The sequence below is a fragment of the Polypterus senegalus genome, chromosome 9 (genome assembly GCF_016835505.1).
Source record: "Polypterus senegalus isolate Bchr_013 chromosome 9, ASM1683550v1, whole genome shotgun sequence".
NCBI lineage: Eukaryota > Metazoa > Chordata > Cladistia > Polypteriformes > Polypteridae > Polypterus > Polypterus senegalus.
Genome location: NC_053162.1, coordinates 66,258,270 through 66,277,361, shown reverse-complemented (window position 1 = coordinate 66,277,361; position 19,092 = coordinate 66,258,270). Strand labels below are relative to the sequence as shown.

Genomic DNA, 19,092 nt, shown 5'->3' with positions numbered 1-19,092 from the left:
GAATCCAGGTAAACAAATGAGACAAAAATATCAGGACCTCAGAAAAAGAATTGTTGATGCTCAGCATGCTGGGAAAGGCTACAAAACCATCTCTAAAAGAGTTCGGACTTCACCAATTCACAGTTAGACAGTGTGTACAAATCGAGAGGAAGTTTTAAGACTATTGTCACTCACCACAGAAGTGGATAACCAACAAAGATCTCTCCAAGGGCAAGGTGTGCCATTGTCTGAGAGGTCAGAAAAGAACCAAGGGTAACATCTAAGCAACCAAAATCCTCTTTCACACTGGTTAACGTTTATGTGTCCACCATCAGAAGAACACTGAACAAAGGAACACTTCTCGTCTACAGTTTGCTGAAGAGCATGTGGACAAGCCTGAAAGCTACTGGAGTAATGTTATGGACGGACAAGACCAAAATTTTATTTTTAGTTCAAATGAGAAGCGTTACGTTTGGAAAAAGACACTGCATTCCAGCATGAGAACCTCATCCCATCTGTGAAATATGGTGGTGGTACTATCATGCTTTGGGCCAGTTTTGCTGTGTCTGGGCCAAGGCAGTTTGCCACTGCGGACAGGATAATGAATTCTGAAATATACCAGTGAATTCTAAAGGAAAAAGTGTAGGGACATCTGTCCGTGGACAACACCACACGAAAAACGGAGTCATGCAGCAAGACAACGACCCCAAGCACACGTCGTACTACCAAAGATTTAAAAAGAGTAAAATTAAGGTTTTAGAATGGCCAAGTCAAAGTCCTGACGTTAACCCAATAGAAATGTTGTGGAAGGACCTGAAGTGTGCAGTTTGAGAAAATGTAGCAAAATCTGAGTTGAGGCAATTCTGACTGAAGGAATGGGCAAAAATTCCAAGCCGATGTACAGGACTGATCAAGACCTACTGGAAATGTTTAGTTGCAGTTACTGCTGCTGCAAAAAAAAAAGGGGTCACACTTTTGCCATTCACAGATTTGTTACATTGGATCATTTTCCTCAAATAAAAATGACCCAATATGATATTTTTGTCTCATTTGTTCAATTGCATTCTTTTCCCTACTATTAGGACAAGTGTATAAATCTGACAATGTTCTAGGTCTCATTTATGAAAGAATATGGAAAAATCTGAAGGGTTCACCAACATTCAAGCACCACTGTAAATAATTACATCAGTTAAAGGTAACAATAACTGACTGAGAAACTGGTTGAATCAAAAATCCTATAGTCACAGGTTGAGAACCACTGCTCTACATTGATGTTTTCTTTTTTAAAGTATGGCCCAAGCCCCGAGATCAGCATCACATTTGTTAGGTTTGCCATTATTCAATTAATGTCCAAATTTTTGTTTAGACCCTTTTTCGTGTACTGAATCAATATTCACAAGAGATTCTTGAAAGTGGTATGATCATGGCAAATTGATGGACCTTTTCCATAAACAATAATGCTCACTCATTACAACCCTGGAAAATTGCTGCAATGCAAATTAAGCATATAAATCACTGAAGACCATGATATGCTTCAGTGAGACAATTCTGACCTACAGTAACTTCTTCTGCACTCACATTTGAAGGAAAGTGTTTCAATGGGTTTTCAATGTTCTCTTTACCGTAAAAGCTGAAATTTTTACTTTAACTTTTAGCAGCCAGTTTTATTTGGTTACAATGAAAGTGAAAAAATATCCATGGAATCAGCTAGAAATTGTTGTTCAATTTCATCCATCACGGAGATCACATACAGTGGAACCTCGGTTCACGACCATAATTCGTTCCAGAACTTTGGTCGTAAACCGAGTTGGTCGTGAACCGAAGCAGTTTCCCCCATAGGATTGTATGTAAATACAATTAATCCGTTCCAGACCGTACAAACTGTATGTAAATATGTAAAAATATGTACAGATTAAGCACAAATATAGTTAATTACACCATAGAATCCACAGTGTAATAGTAAACTAATGTAAAAACATTGAATAACACTGACACAAAACACCCAGGCTCCCTGATCAGCTACAGGAGCTGGCTCACGCCAAGCCAGAATCTCTCTCTGTGTAGCGCGAGCGCACAAACACACACACACACACACACACACACACACACACACACACACACACACCTATCGTCCCCCCAATCCCTTCCCTGTCAGCTGCCCGGCTCTCTAATCTCTCTGTAGCACGTGCTCGCGCAGCATTTTTTTTAAAATGACTTTTAAGCACAGCAGAAAAAATTCCAAAGCGCTTGCAAAAACCAACTCACAAGCAAACAAGAAAGCGAGATTGCAGGAGATCACGCTTATTAAACCTAAAGCCTGATCGCTGTAAACAATGTTTTTAAAATGAGTTTTAAGCACAGCAGAAAAAACATCGCACAACCAACTTCATTTAAAACCAACTCAAGCAACCAAAAAGTAACATTGCAACAAATCACATGATGAAGTCCTCCATGTAAACAATTTTAATGAGTTTTAAGCACAAGGAAAAAGCGAACATTTGAAAAGAGAAATGTAACATCGCACCTAATCGCTATGAGAAACTCCATCTGTAAACCTTTCATGAGTTTTAAGCACAAGGAAAAAGTTTAACATTTGAAAAAGAGAAAAATAACATTGCAACAAATCGCATTATGAACTAAAAATCACTTTTGAAAAATCCGTAATACAAAAACCACCAAGAAAACTAACCTTGCATGAAACGAGTTCTGGCATGAAGTGTTTTCCTTCAGGTGTTTTCTCTCTTGTGATTTCTTGGGTTTCTGGTGCTTTTAGCGGTTTAGCTGGTGGGAGTGAAAGCCTCATGCAGCCATTCCAAAAAGAACGTTCTTGTGACCCTTCATATTACTGGCAGTCTGGCTTTGTTTACATTATGCTGCTTGAAAGCACGAGGGTTCTCCGATTGGTAAATGAGTAAACTGGTAAACATTTTTTCCACCTTTTGTAATTTCTTTCTTTACTTCGATTTCAATTTTCTTCAAAACTTTCTTCTGACAACTCTCCACTTGCTTAGAAGCCATAGTTAACTGCAAAAGCACACGAAATACTGTAGAGCACAAAGAGAGTGCACGTCTTATTGAAAACAATGAACAAGGAGCGGCTTTGCTTAAATGAAAAAGCATGGCAGCTCTCTTTCTCTCTCAGGCTGCCTGTGGGGGGAGGGGGATGTTTTCGCTTGCACTACAGCCTACAGATAGGCAGGCAAACACGTGCAGCAATCTCCTCCTCCCCCTTCCCAGCAGGCACGCTCGCCGCCTTTCTCTCTCTCTCAACTGAGGACGCAAGGGAAACTGGCTTGTTCAGCAAACACATGAAGCAATCTCCTCCTCCACCTCCCTAGCAGGCACGTGCTCGCTCGCCTCTCTCTCTCTCTCTCTCTCTTTCAGCTCAGCTTGCAGGCAGGCAAGGGAACCTGGCTTGTTCGTATACCGAGTGTGTGGTTGTGAACCGAGGCAAAAGTTTGGCGATCTTTTGGTCGTGAACCGAGTTGTTACGTGAACCGGGACGTTCGTGAACCGAGGTTCCACTGTATTTACTTTTTATGTTATTCACAGCAGGCCCTCGAATTCTGCAATCAAATAATCTCTCTCCTTTAAAGTGATTACTATCAATGGAACTTACTTTTTTCCCCCCATTGTGGTCAAGAATTGTTATTATACTTCTCAAAGTTTTTGTAACCTGAATCAAGGTATGGATGGTGGAGAAGTGCAGGTATTTCCTTCGAATGTGCTTTCAAGACAGACCACATACCTAAGTACGTCCTTTATTCAGAAACAGTTTGTCACATTGTAGAATGTTTGACTGAATGCGGAGGCAGCCATGTATTGTAGAACACCTTTTGGGTTTTCAATGATTGGTATAAAACGCTCACTACAATTCAAATCAAAAGCCATTTCACTGTATATGTCTGCATAAAAGTCACTGCTAGGTATTCCAACTGCTTATGTAACTCATTATGCTTATTAAATATAACAAAAGAGTTACTGAAAAAAATGCCCTTAAGTCTTGCTGGAATTTTTATACCTATGGTATAGTGTGATTTCCCGTTCATACCTCACAGAGATCTAACCATGGGGCATCTAGCAGTCATACCAAGGATAAATCAGGGTGAGTGAGAGAAACAAAGACAGAATGCAGTTTTTTTTAAAAAAGGTTCTTCATTATAAAACAGGTGATAACAAAAACAAATATATCAAAATTAAAGATAAAACTGAGGGGGATGGGGGACACAAGCAAGTCCATCAAACAAACAGGAAAAACATTTAAAAAATTTAACAATTTAACTGATGGCCAACTCTCTGCATTTATCCTCAGTTTCACAAGCTCTAGGGAGTGGAAAATTAAGAACATTTGAACTAGGGCTGTCAGATCAAATGTCACCATTTGAATAGAAGTTGAATCATTAGGGAAAAAATGCTTATTCAAAGGCAAACACTGACATTTGATTGTAAAAGAACAGTCCTTTACTTTATTCTGTACTAACTGTGGCATCATATTACTCCAGACACGCTATGCTACAATACTTATATTTTGCATGTGTTTTGCAGATCACTTCCATGATCAGCATTATTACAATTTTTAATTGTTTGTTTATATTGTTCATTATAAAACAGGCACATATTTCTTTCACAACAGTCATCTTTGTTTAATAGCACATACATTAACATATCTTAAACACTTCTACAGTGGCCTAAAAATATAATTTTGCTCCTGATTTCTATATCATTCAACCCTGAAATCCCTGATTTGCTGTTGCATTCATCATTGCGAATAAAAGCTGGTTTCCTTTCTCATGAAAACATAATGGGAAAATAACTGACATATTTCTGGTTCTCCTATCATTTTAACAGCTTTAAAATCACCATTAAAAAGTGCATTTTTATGGAAAGTTTTTATGAAAGTATACTTGGCTACCTCAACCAACATGTGCTTTATAGGCTTCTGGCTTAACACAATCTCTTAAAGAAATGGGTATTAAAGGTTGTACGTTTGCTAATGAAACTGATTGCTAAATAAAATGTACTGTTGGGAATAAATACTTGAGCTAATTAAAATACATAATTCTGTTCAATGTTTGCATTGACTGGGTGTTTGACAGGGTTGTGGGGTCCAGCAACTGATCTCGACTTGCCGATGATGCTGTGATCGTCACAGAATCAATGGAGGGTCTGATCAGGGCTCTCAAATGGCTGAGTAAGGAGTCTGAGTGTCTGGGCTTGCGAATGCCCTGCATCAAGAGCATTATGAGTTCATGAGGTTGCTGGAAAAGGGCATATTACACTTTCAATATCTTTGCAAGAGGACGAAGGTCCAAGTCTTTAGAGTCCTGGTGCTTCCCGTTTTGTTATATGCTATATGGTTGAGAGACATGGACGCTATCTACTGACCTGAGATGAAGACTGGACTCCTTTGGTATTGTGTTTCTTTGGAAAATCCTTGGATATTGCTAGTTTGAACAAGCAGTTGCTCAGAGTTCCAAATGAGGCACATTACCTGCATTGTGAGGGTGTGTCAGTTACGAAACTATGGCCATGTGGCAAGTTTCCCTGAGGGTGATCTGGCTCTCAGGATCCTCACTTTTGGGGACCCAAGCAGATGGACCAGGCCAAGAGGACACCCATGTAACACCTGGCTGCAGCAGATAGATGGTCATTTCCAGAGGGTGGGACTGGACCACGTTTGCCTAGTGAGTTGCCAACTGTAATCTAGATATGTTTCATTGTGTGATGGGTGCAGCCACACACTGTACCAGTGCATGTTCCCCAACCTGACCTGAACTTGATTTGATCCATTCAGTAACTCCTCTTGTGAAATTCAAATTGTCAATAATGATGAAGCATACAAAGGCACGTTAAGTACAAACAAAGGAGAAACGAAGAAGCAGCGCATACAACTTTTCAGCAATATATGAATGAATATATTGAAAATAAGAACATTTTTGAATACTGAGTATTCAGACTCAGCTTCTTATATAATACGCTATCGTGGCTGTCCGCTGTCCAGGATTTTAAATCACCTGTAGCTCGCAATCCATTTGACCTGAAATTTGGTACACATATACTATGTGACCTCTACTGTCTGCTTTCAAGGTGATGTTTTTTATTTGTCTTTTTATTTTATTGTAGAATCAACTCTCTTCAGCAGCCAGTAGGGCGGCGCATGCGCACAGGCGCCGTTTTCATTCCTACCACCTTCGCCATCACTTCCCCTAGCTCTTCATATCAAATCATTCTTGAGGCAGATTAAACACTTAAGTGCCAGCTTAAGTGAAAAATGAAGGAAAAAACATACTAAGTAATTGCAACACAAACATTGACTTAATCAGTTTTAATGCAAAAAGACGCCAACGAAAGTGGCGCGGGCCGCTAGGGTGGCGAAAAGAAGATCTGCTCAGGAAGCAGCAAGTGCACCAAACTCTGAGCAAACAAATGCTAAACGTACCGAGAAAGAGTATGAAAACTATGAATGCTCAAGTCAAGTGTATTCACTGTGCGTTATTGTGCAGTGTGCCGTTACTGGTTTTTGTATAATTTGACAGACCTAATGTGCAACCCCTAACCTTTCCCAGGCTGCTTAGGAGGACTCCAATGTACCCTCCACCACAAAAACACAAATGAAAAAGCAACCTCTGATATATATCTTTTCGTTTTAAATGTCCATGGCATGCATTCCTTCCTGCAATCCTGTCTGTGCTCTTTATGCTACAATCTAATAATAGTTTTCATTTATATAGTGCCTTTCCCATGCTCATGGCACTTCACAGAGTCACAGAAAGAACAGCAGGGTATATGTAACATTGGATACAAATATTTTCTGCCTAGAACACAAGAACAGATAAGAACAGGACATACAAAGCAATAAATAGAATAAAGAATAAGGGGGGAAAGGAGTAAAATAATAAATGCAATACTAAAAGAAAGCCTGAGCAACTAACAATTTGTGATATAACACACACTCTAATTATCTGGAGCATCTTGGACAGATAGGTAAACTGAATGAAGGGGCAGAATGTTAGGGTAAGGTAAAAACCTTCCTGAACAGCTGAGTCTTCAGTAGGTTTTAAAAGAATGGATTGAGTCAGATGATCTAATTAATTTCATGAGGTCTGGGTGCTATACAGCTGAAAGTCCTGTTACCCACAGAATGCAGGTTCGTGCGAGACACAACAAGATTGCCAAAATCAGAGGACCTTAGTTGACAAACAGGAGCATAGTGATAGAGAAGGTCACTGATGTGCTCTGGTATAAGGCCATTTAAAGCTTTGTATGTTATTATTAGAATTTTAAATTCAATCCTGTAAGACACAGGAAGCCAGTGAAGACAAAGTAGGATGGGTATTATGTGTTCACTGTTGCTCGTTCATGTAAGGACTCTTGCAGCAGAGTTTTGAATTAACATGAGCTGTGGTACAAGATTAGAAGTGGTACCTGCCAGTAGGGAGTTACAATAATCGATGGGGGATGTGATAAAAGCACGGACAAGTTTCTCAGTATTACAAAAGGAGAGGAATGAGCAAACACAGGATATGTTAAAAAGGTGAAAGTAAGAACGTTTCTTAATGTTGTTTATGTGGATGGAATAAGAAAGAGGAATTAAAAATGACACCAAGTTTCCTTGCTTTAGATGAAAGTCTGATGAGATCACTGCCAAGTATGATTGAAAAGGAGCTCACTTTAAGTTGTGCTTTAGAGCCAATTTGCAGGAGTTCAGTTTTGTTGCAATTTATTTTTAAAGAGTTATGCTCCATCAACATTTCAGTTTCATTGAGGCAAGGTGTGAGCTAAGAAAGCTCTGATGAAGTTCTGCTTTTAACATGTAGTACTAGGGTGTTGTACCGTGTTAGCCATTATGAATGTACTGAAAGGTCTTGCCTTAAGAAGGGGCCTGAGTTGCATCGAAAGCTTGCATATTGTAATCTTTTTAGTTAGTTAATAAAAGGTGTCATTTTGCTTGACTTTTCACTGCTTTTAACACTGAAATAGAGTTGAGCATCATCTGCAAAAAAACAACCCTGTCCAAAGCTACGAATAAAATGGCCAAGGGGAAGCACACAAATACAGAAGAGGAGAGGGCCAAGGACAGAGCCTTGAGGGGCTGCTTGTGTGACCGATGCGGAGCTGGATCTGCTGTAGCCAAGACTAACAAACTCTTGCCCGTCAGTCAGATAGGACTTAAACCACTGAAGGGTAGCGCCAGAGATACCCAGAATGTTTTCCATTCTGGATAGTAAAGTGTCATGTCTGATCATATCAATTACGGCACAGAGGTCTAGCAGAATTAATATACTCATTTGTCCAGAGCCTGCTGCCATAAGAGATCATTAGGTACCCGAAACAGAGCAGTTTCACAGCTGTGCTGCATCCTGAAACCAGACAGAAAGGGTTCCATCAGTAGAAGTAATTGGAGAGTTGGGAGGCTACAATACACTCAAGAACTTTTGACAGAAAGTGCAAGTGAGAGATAGGCCAAAAATTGTTAAGATTGTCAACATCAAGACCAGACTTTAACATTAGAGTTACAGAAGCGATTTTAAAAAGTGACTGGTACAAAGCTAGTCAAGGGATGTATTTATTTATTGTTGTAACAGGATTATGGCATAAAGGCAGGATTTAAGAAGTATGATGGGGATGGAATCCAGTACACAAGTAGTCGGCCTCATCTTACAAAGCAGGTCATTAACAAATGCAGATGTGACTGGTGAAAATTTAGGACAGGCGCTGCATGCAGTGGGAAGACAGGGCAAGAAATTCATCATCCATTATATACGTTAAATTACTTAGATTTTTAATTTTAATATGGAAAAAGGAGGAATTTTTCACAGGTTTTAGAATAAGAGGTAATTGGGCTAGATGAAGGTTGAAGTAGTTTATTAACTACGGAGAACAAAACCCTTGGGTTATCATGGCCACTTTCTATTATTCTTCCATACTGTGTGTTCTTAGCAGCAGGCAGTGCATCCCTTTAAGCCCTTTGGTGTTCAGGGAAAGTTTGGGTATGTATAGTAAGGCCTGTTTCGCATGACAATCTCTCAAGGGGTTGGCCAGCTGCTTTCATAGAACTTAATTCTGAATTATACCATGAAACCGAATGCTTAAAGGAAACCTTGTTTTTTTTTTTTTTTTTTTTTATTAATTTTATTACAATCAATACATAGCAATCAAGTTTTACAAAAAAAAAATTATGCTAAGAACAGATCGATCCCCACCCTTGAGAGAGAGAGCAAGCCAAACGGTGTAAAATTTAAGGCTTTTAAAAATACCTAAATCAACAAATTCTCTGTGCTTTATAAACATTTCAAAATATTACTGATTAGATCCTGCCATGTTTTGAAAAAGTCTGCACAGATCCTCTAACTGAGTATTTGATTTTTCCAATTTTAAATAATATAACACATCAGTTTCCCACTGACTTAAAGAGGAGAGTTTGGGTTCTTCCAGTTTATCAGAATAAGTCTGCGTGCCAACAGTGTAGTGAATGCAATCACAATTTGTTTGTCTTTCTCCACTTTAAGACCCTCTGGAAGAACCCCAAACACAGCTGTTAATGGGTTAGGAGGGATTGTGAGTCCAAGACTGTCTGAGAGGTAATTAAAATTTTTGTCCAGAATAATGTTAATTTGGTGCAGGCCCAGAACATGTGACCTAGTGAGGCTGGGGCTTTTGCAGCGTTCACAGGTTGGATCATGCCCTGGAAACATTTTGAGAGTTTTAGTGAGACAGATGTGCTCGATATATAATTTTGAGTTGTATAATTGTATGCTTTGCATATGGAGCTTGAGTGAATTCTCTGCATTGCTACTTTCCACTCCTTTTCTGATATATTAATTGAGAGGTCATTTTCCCAGTGTCCTCTTGGATCTTTGAAAGGAAGGGATTGTAAAAGGATTTTATATATTGTAGAGATGGAGTCTAACTCCTTGAAATTGAGCAATAATTTTTCCAGCGTGGATGAGGGTGCAAGATGAGGAAAATCTGGAAGGTTCTGTTTAACAAAGTTCCTGATTTGAAGATAGTGAAAGAAATTTGTAGCTGGAATGTTAAATTTGGAATGTAATTGTTCATAGGATGCAAAGACGTTGTCTATATAAAGATCTCTAAGCAAGTTAATTCCAAATTTTTCCAGATATTAAAACTGCATATGTTTGTGAGGGTTGAAAGAGGTGGTTCTTTTGCAGGGTGCCACAGAAAGAAGCTTCTCCGTCTTAAAATGCTTTCTACATTGGTTCCAGATTCTAAGTGAGTGGAGCACAATTGGGTTATTAGTGTATTGCCGATAGCGTGTGTTTATTGGAGCACAAAGCAAGGAATACAAAGAAGTACTGCAGGATTTTACTTCTATTGCGGTCCATGCCTGTGTATGTTCTTCTATTTGTGTCCAGGTTCTTATCGACTGTATATTTGCGCCCAGTAATAAAACTGGAAGTTAGGTAGAGCCATGCCGCCTTCTGCCTTTTGTCTTTGTAGGGTCGCTCTTTTGATGCGTGGATGTTTAGAATTCCAAATAAATGAGGTTATTGTTGAATCTAATTGCTTAAAAACGATTTATTAATGTATATTGGTATGTTTTGAAATAAAAAAAGGAGCTTAGGAAGAATATTCATCTTAACAGTGTTAATTCTTCCAGCTAGTGTGAGATGAAGGGTTGACCATCTATGCAAGTCTTGTTTAATTTTTTCCATGCAGACTGCGAAATTTTGTTGATAAAGAGCTTTATGTTTACTTGTGATGTTTACCCCGAGGTATTTAAACTGTTCTGCAATGATAAAAGGAAGGGTGTCTAATCTAATATTATATGCTTGCGAATTCACGGAAAGAGTACACTTTTATTCAGATTAATTCTGAGACCAGAGAGCTTTTGAAATTCTGTGAGTGCTGCTAAGACTGCAGGCACAGAATTTTCTGGGTCCGATATATACAGTACCATGTCATCTGCATATAATGAGATTTTCTGTTCCAGTCCTTCTCTGCTAATCCCCTTTATCTGATCAGTATTTCGACAATGTATTGCCAGTGGTTCAATGGCAATTGCAAACAGCAGTGGTGACAAAGGGCATCCTTGTCTTGTGCCACGTTCTAGTTTAAAGTAGTCTGAGCAAATGTTATTGATGCAAACTGAAGCTTCTGGGTTAGTATACAGTAATTTAATCCATGCACAAATGTTGGGCCAAACCCAAACTTCTCCAAAATAGTAAAAGGTATTTCCATTCAATCATGTCGAATGCTTTTTCTGCATCCAATGATAATAATATTTCTGGGGTGTTTGATTTAGTTGGTGAGTATATTACATTAAACAGGCGTCGAAGATTTGAAGATAAGTGTCGGCCCCTAATAAATCCAGTTTGGTCTTGTGATATTACTGAGGGAGCACTTTCTCCATCCTTCTAGCTATGATTTTAGAGAGTATTTTAACGTCGTTATTCAGAAGTGAAATTGGTCTGTATGATGCACATTGTAATAAGTCCTTATTTTGTTTTGGAAAGACAGTGATTAGTGCTTGGCGAAAGGTTTGTGGAAGAGATTGGTTATCTCTGGCTTCTGTAAATGTTGCTAATAGGAGGGAGCTAGCTGAGCGGAGAATTTCTTGTAAAACTCTGCAGGGTAGCCATCAGGGCCTGCTGCTTTTCCACCTTGGAGTGACTTTATAGCATCCAGTAATTCTGATAATGACAGAGGTTTATCGAGCTCCTCCACACTAATAGCGTCAATTTGTGGTATCTGTAATTTATCCAGAAATGCATTAGATTGTATATTGTCTTCTTTAAACTCAGTAGTATATAGGGATTTATAGTAGTCTCTAAAAGTGTACATTATATTTTTGTGTTCGATGATTTTATCTCCGTTCGTGTTAGTAATTACGAGATTGCGTATGCATATCTTGCTTGTGAATTTGTTGCGCTAAAAGCTTATTAGCTTTCTCCATGTTCATAATAATGATGTCTGGATTTGTAAATTAGTTGTTCGGTTTCTTTAGTTGTCAAGAGGTTTAATTCTGAATGTAGAGCCTGCCTCCTCTTATGTAGAGTCTCGCTTGGTAGTCTGGCATGTTCTTCATCTATTTTAGTAATTTCGCTTTTATCTCTGCTACTTTCTTCGCTCGGATTTATTTCTGTGGGAAAGATATGAGATAATCTGTCCTCTTAAGAAGGCCTTAAGAGTTTCCCAGAGTATTCCTGCAGAGATCTCAGGGGATGTATTTGTCTCTAGAAAGAATTCAATTTGTTTGGATATAAATTCAGTACAATTCTCGTCAGCTAATAGAAGCGGATTGAGACGCCATCTGCGGGTGAGTGTATGGGGCTTAGTAATTTCAGCTCCAAGATCATCGGAGCATGGTCTGAAATAACAATAGCATCGTATTTACAAGATTTAATCTTAGGCAAGAAGTTATTATCTATAAAGAAGTAATCAATCCTTGAGTAGCAATGATGTACTGGTGAGTAGAAAGAATATGTTCTTGAATTTGGGTTTAAAAACCTCCAGGGATCTGATAAGTTGTGATCAGTTATAAACTTTGTAATTATCTTTGCGGTGTTAGTTGCCGTTCTCCCTGTGGAGGAAGTCTTATCTAAAAGTGGATTTAGAACACAATTAAAGTCCCCAGCCATTATAAGTTTATGAGTGTTCAGATTGGGAATGGATGCAAATAAATTTTGTATAAATTCCTTATCATCAACATTAGGTGCATAAACATTTATCAAAATCATTTTACAGTTAGATAAGTCTCCCATGACCATCACATATCTCCCTTCAGGATCCAATACTACATCTGATGCTACAAATGGTACTGTTCTATGTATGAGAATTCCCACCCCTCTAGTTTTCTTTGTAAAACTAGAATGGAACATTTGGCCAGTCCAGTCTTTTGCAGCCGGAACTGATCCTTACTTAGTAAGTGGGTTTCCTGTAAAAATACTATTTTAGCATTTAGACCTGTTAGGTGAGAAAGTACTTTCTTTCTCTTTAATTCGTGATTCAGGCCTTTAACATTCCAGCTTACGAAGTTAACTGTCCCATCATGGAGACACTGATTCTGAGTTTTTGGTGTCATATTATAGTCTTAACTGGAAGTGAAATAGTTTAGGTCTTAATTTCCTATTCCCCCAAGAGTTGTTGCCATGCAGCTTATTATTACGTTGATAGTTATAATTATAAAGATTGAGATGATAGATTAGATATAGATCAAGCCTGCTCTCTTTCTCTTCCCCTTAACCCCCACCCTCCCTTTTTGCCTCCCCAGGTGAGGCTAAAACCCACTTCATGCAGTCCCAGTCCTCTGACATACCCAGAGACAGAGCACGTCCAAAGCACATCAAGCCCCCATGCAGTGGCGCTTTAAGGTTAAAAGATAGAGATATCTGTTACCAATATAGTCTTTAAAAGAGGAAAAAAAAAAAAAAAAAGAATTTTGCACTTAATATATATATATATATATATATATATATATATATACATACATATATACATATATATATATATATATATACATACACATATACATATAATCTTCATCAATTTTAGTGCATTAAGATGATATCCCCAGATAATAAACCCAGGTGATGGTGTTAAAGATGTGTCCAAAACAAGCATAACAAGTCTTAATGCAGTAATAGCAATAACAGCAAACCAAGGGTATGATATTGAACAGTCTCATTTAGGGTACACATGAAATAATTAGAAAAGAAAAAAAAGAGGAGGAAAACGTAATTAAGCACAATAAAACATAAACATTTAGCGCCCTAGTAATACTAAGTAATGATAAGTAATAAGTAAGTAATAATAATATAAGAATATGAGAATATATGCTGATAAAAACCCGTATTTTAAAACAAATAGATCAGACAGTAGATTATTAATCCTAGCGTTATCATTTACCGCCATGACTCACAATTATGTATCAGAATAGTCCCGGATCAGCTTTCTTAACTCATTTTCTGCCTCTTCCTTGCTAGCGAAGACATAGAAATGACCCTGCCATTCCACTTTCAGTTTTGCTGGATACAGGAGGCCGTATTTGACATTGGCTTGCCGTAGCCGCTGTTTAATATTATAGAAGGCGGCGCGTTTAATAGCTGTTGCTGGAGAGAAGTCAGGGAAGACGCGAATGTGGCAGTCTTCATATATAATATCTTCCCCTTTTTTTTTTCCTGAGGAGTTCCATCACCTCTAACTTAAATGATAATCGTTCAAAACGAACTATAAAAGATCTTGGTCGGGTCTGACGGTGTTTGATCAGCGACGCTGTAAGCCGCTGCTATCTCAGATTCTGCTTTAAAGTCGCCCCCGATTATTTTAGAAAAAAAACCTTGTTTTAAAGGAACTGTTTTATTTAATGCTGAATGAAGGGCCGAGTTATAGTAGTGAACAAGCCTATCTAGAGCTGATGGAATAAGGGATGAAAAGAAAATATCAAAGATGGATCCAACAAAGATGGAGGGAAAGATTTTTCAGGTTTCTGAAAGAAATTTGACATTTGCAGGTAAGAGGAGGGACAGGTAATAAGACAGTGAAAAGTACTGCTTTATGATCAGAGAGTCGCAAATCACTGCTGTAAGTATTGCTGAGAGATCAGCAAGATGTGCAGATCAGGGCCAATATATGACCATCAGAGTGGGTAGGAAAATCAACATGTTGCTCCAAATCAAAATAGTCCATTATGGATAAGAACTCATTCCTCTGTTTACATGTAGAAATGACAATATGGTTGTTGACATTGCTAAGAATGACTCTCTGGGGAAGAGAACTTAAGTGGATTGGTAATTCAGCTAGATCAGATACATTGTGTTTTGGAAGACTATAGAGAACAATGAGTGAAATAGGACCAGATTTCGTTAACAGCTTAAGAGCCAGATACTTGAAAGACAATGTGCAGTCAACTGGGATTCTTTTAATGCTTAACTCCGATCTAACAATTATTGCAACCCCTCTGCCTTGTCGTGAGCTACGGGCCTCTGTGAAGCAAATGTATCCAGGTGGGGTCACCTCCACGAGAGATGCAAAATTGTTTAGTTTGTTTCTGTTAAGCATATTGATGGTAGCTCAGGTGGTAATGCTCCATCATGTTTTAAATCAATTACACACAATTAGATATATTCCCCAAATCTTTCATTGGTGTGTTTGTTTTTATTGGCTACCAATTAAGGCTAGCCAACAGTTCATAGCCCATTAGCAGGACATATCAATGAATATAAACATTATTGATTAACTCCAAGCACTTGCAGAAATTTGTTCAAAAGGCTTAACTGCAGTCATCACATTTTTTTTTTAATCTACCGTGCCTCACAAGAAAGCAGTCAGTCACTCAAATTCACAGTAGGAAGTGCACAAAATTCCTGTGCTTAGCTAGTTTAGCAAGACTGTGCTGTAGATAAATGAAGGCAGTCTGATCAGTGTTTCATGTGCAACATTTGAACTGGAAGAGCACATGTACATTTGTAGCACTTTGCCACTGTGGTGCTCACAGACTTGAGTGCTCAGAATGCTTGAAATGGGCCCGGTACCAGAGGTGCTTGAAGCTTCAATAACGAATTGGAGAGGAGGATCGAGACACTAAGAGTACTGCCTGTAATTATGTTCCATTTCAAGCTTTTGCTTGTAGGTAAGTAAACTTATAGATGTGCTTCTTCACAGCCAAGATACTATATTAAGTGTCCAACTCAGTATTACTTTCTGGCACCAGCGGGTGCGGAGGTCAGCGGCATTCGGACAATGTAAATTGGTGGCACTTAAAGAAACTGAGGGCTGGACATTGCTGAAAGGAGCAAAAGTGTGCAAGACAAGATAGAGACCGAGCTTGTTTTTGTGCCAAATAAAACACAAAAACAGCAGTCAAGGCAACAACAATGGAGAAAGGCAGTCAGGGGTATAAAAAGTTATAGCTTATTTCTTTTCTTACTGTAACATCACTTAGGCACTATTCCCTTTCATCTTTAGTGTAACCTTTAATAAGAATGAACTTTTTTTTTTTTAATTACTTTCACAAACCATGTTATCCTCATTTCTCCTCTATCCACACGGAAGGGTTGCTACAATAAGAATGTCAATGCCCTGTATACATATACACAAGATAATAAATCAATGTATGAAAGCAGTGCATTATGTTTTTTTAAAAAGTCAGTACTATTGTCTTCCTACAAGCACATTTTACCACTGCAAGCAGACAATACCAATCAACACTCAATGCCATCTGCAATCATGATAAGAAAATGCAAAAAATAGCAAAGCCACGATCATACACAAAATAGTACGTTTTTTTTTAATAATGTATGCTGTGTCACTTTTTTGGTAGAGAAGAAGGTTAGAAAGAAATGAGAACATCACATTTGATTGGAGTAAGTCACAGATTCCTAAAAAAATAAAATGGAAACCTGGTTTCCTTTTGGTAGATATTTATTTGAATCTGATTTTTATGATGAGGCAGCCTAATTTATTTGACGCAATTTTAAATGAATTATCATTGAATCATTTGAATGATGAAAATGACATTACTGAATACAGCTACATGTGCGAAGCTGCAGCAATCTGTGACAAAATAAAATTACTGCATTCTGAGCTAAAACATTTGCACACCATTAAACCCCACCACAAAACATAACATAAAACTATTTCCACAGTACATGGGTACTTTTTATCCATAATCCACAAGCATCTACCCACCCCAGTGATGGTTATTGTACATCATCGATACTTCAAAACAATGTGAACTTTTAATACATAGCAGAGCCCTACTAGCAATGCATCTCAACTTCTAACAACCCACATTCAACCTTGAGACAACTTCAAATCACACTTAGTCTTGCCATGTCAAAGTGTGCAAGAATCATGTATATATTTTATTTCTGGACTTCAACTGTTAACTATCATTGGATGAAATGGCTTTATTAAAGGTTTTCTGTCTTGACAGAGCAGTTGAATTATTCAATTTTACTAATTCAAATCATGTGGGATTTATACAATAAAGTGTGTAATTTCCACAATTTGTGTTAAAATTAAAGTACTAAAACAAAAGGTTTTACACTAAATAAATAAAAATTAATTCCAATTAAGTCAAAAATAAAACAAATAATGGCCTCTCTCATGACAAGGAATTATTATTTATTATTTTTATTTTTTTTAAAAGAAAAGTTTGACTTCTCTGCAAATTTATCAAGACTACTCCAGCTAAAATTCAGAAGAAAAACTCTTCAATTTTCTCCATTACATCAATACACCATGATGCAACATCAATACTAAATTTCAAACCTGCCAACAAGCTACAAAAACTAAACTTACTATGAAAAATTAATCTCTCCAATTTTCAAAGAGGAAAATAACAGTTGTATAAAACTAAGATTAAGAAAAATGCGTTTTACCTTCATCATCACTCTTGTCTTGTGAAGGACTGACTGGTGCTTTACTTTCTTTAGCAGAAGAGGAAGAGGGTAAGGTTTCATGTAAATCATGCTTTTCTCTTTCATGAGCTCTCAGCTGGCTCTGAAATAATTTAAAACGATTTAAGAGTATTAAAATATCATTTAAGAGAAATCCTTAATTGTACTTGCAATCTTAGGGAAGAGGGTGGGGGAGGTAACATCAATTGGCTTTATTTCTATCTTAACCCACACAGGTAGGATACAATAACATTTGGAGCCAAAAATGAAGGAAATACACTGTGTGCACAATTATTAGGCAAGTGAGTATTTTGACCATATCATCATTTTTAATGCGTATATTCCAACTCCAAGCTGTATTAACTTGAATGCTTATTGGATTTAAGCACGTCAGGTGATGTGTATTTGTGTAATGAGGGAGGGTGTGGCCTAAGGAGATCAACACCCTACATCAAGGTGTGCAGAATTATTAGGCAGCTAGTTTTCCTCGGGCAAAATGGGCCAAAAAAGAGATTTAACTGACTCTGAAAAGTCAAAAATTGTAAAAAGTCTTTCAGAGGGATGCAGCACTTTTGGAATTGCTAAGATATTGGTGTGTGATCACAGAACCATCAAACATTTTGTTGCAAATAGTCAACAGGGTTGCAAGAAACGTGTTGAGAACAAAAGACGCAAATTAGCTGCCAAAGAAATGAGAAGAATCAAACGTGAAGCTACCAGGAACGCATTATCCTCCAGTACTTTCATATTCCAGAGCTGCAACCTACCTGGAGTGCCGAGAAGTACAAGGTGTTCAGTGCTCAAAGACATGGCCAAGGTAAGGAGGGCTGAAACCCAACCACCACTGAACAAGAAACATAAGTTGAAACGTCAAAACTGGGCCAAGGAATATCTGAAGACAGATTTTTTCAAAGGTTTTATGGACCGATGAGATGAGAGTGACTCTTGATGGACCAGATGGATGGACCTGTGGATCAGTAATGGGCACAGAGCTCCACTCCAACGTGGAGGTGGGGTAATGGTATGAGCTGGTATTTTTAAAGATGAGCTAGTTGGACCTTTTTGCATTGAAGATGAACTCAAAATCAACTCCCAAACCTACTGCTAGTTTTTCGAAGACACTTTCTTCAAACAGTGATACAGGAAGACCACCATGATTTTTATGCAGGCCAATGCGCCATCATTTGCATTGAAGTTCTCCACTGTGTGGCCAGCCAGTAAAGGCCTTAAAGATGAAGGAATAATGACATGGCCCCCCTTCCTCATCTGACCTAAACCCTATCGAGAACATGTGGGCACTTCTTAAACGCTAGATTTACGGGGGAGAAAAACAATACACCTCTCTGAAGAGTGTCTGGGAGGCTGTAGTCACTGCTCCACAAAAAGCTAATCGTCAACAGATCAAGAAAGTGACAGACTCCTTGAATGGAAAGGCTTATGACTGTTATTGGAAAGAAGGGTGGCTATATTGGTCATTGATTGATTTGATTTATTTTTTTTTTGGAAATGTCAGAGATGTTTATTTGTAAATTTTGAGGTGTTTGTTTATTATTCTCACTATAACGGATGAAAATAAACAAGCGAGATGGGAAAATTTTCATTTTTCCTTTAGTTGCATAATAAATCTGCACACTAATAGTTGCCTAATAATTGTGCTTTACATATGTATTCCCTGATGATGTTCACACTCACATTTCCGTTGTGAAACATTCAGGTTTATTAACATTTTGGATTGACTGATAGCACTGTG

General features: G+C 38.0%; 1 protein-coding gene across 1 annotated transcript in view; it reads right to left on the bottom strand.

Annotated features, from left to right (window-relative positions):
- Positions 1-19,092, bottom strand: part of znf507 (zinc finger protein 507) — a 59,439-nt gene that overhangs the window by 18,058 nt on the left and 22,289 nt on the right. The window contains exon 3 of the mRNA XM_039763168.1: positions 17,325-17,445. Coding sequence (XP_039619102.1) covers positions 17,325-17,445 — 121 coding nt within the window. The remainder of the gene's footprint in view (positions 1-17,324; positions 17,446-19,092) is intronic.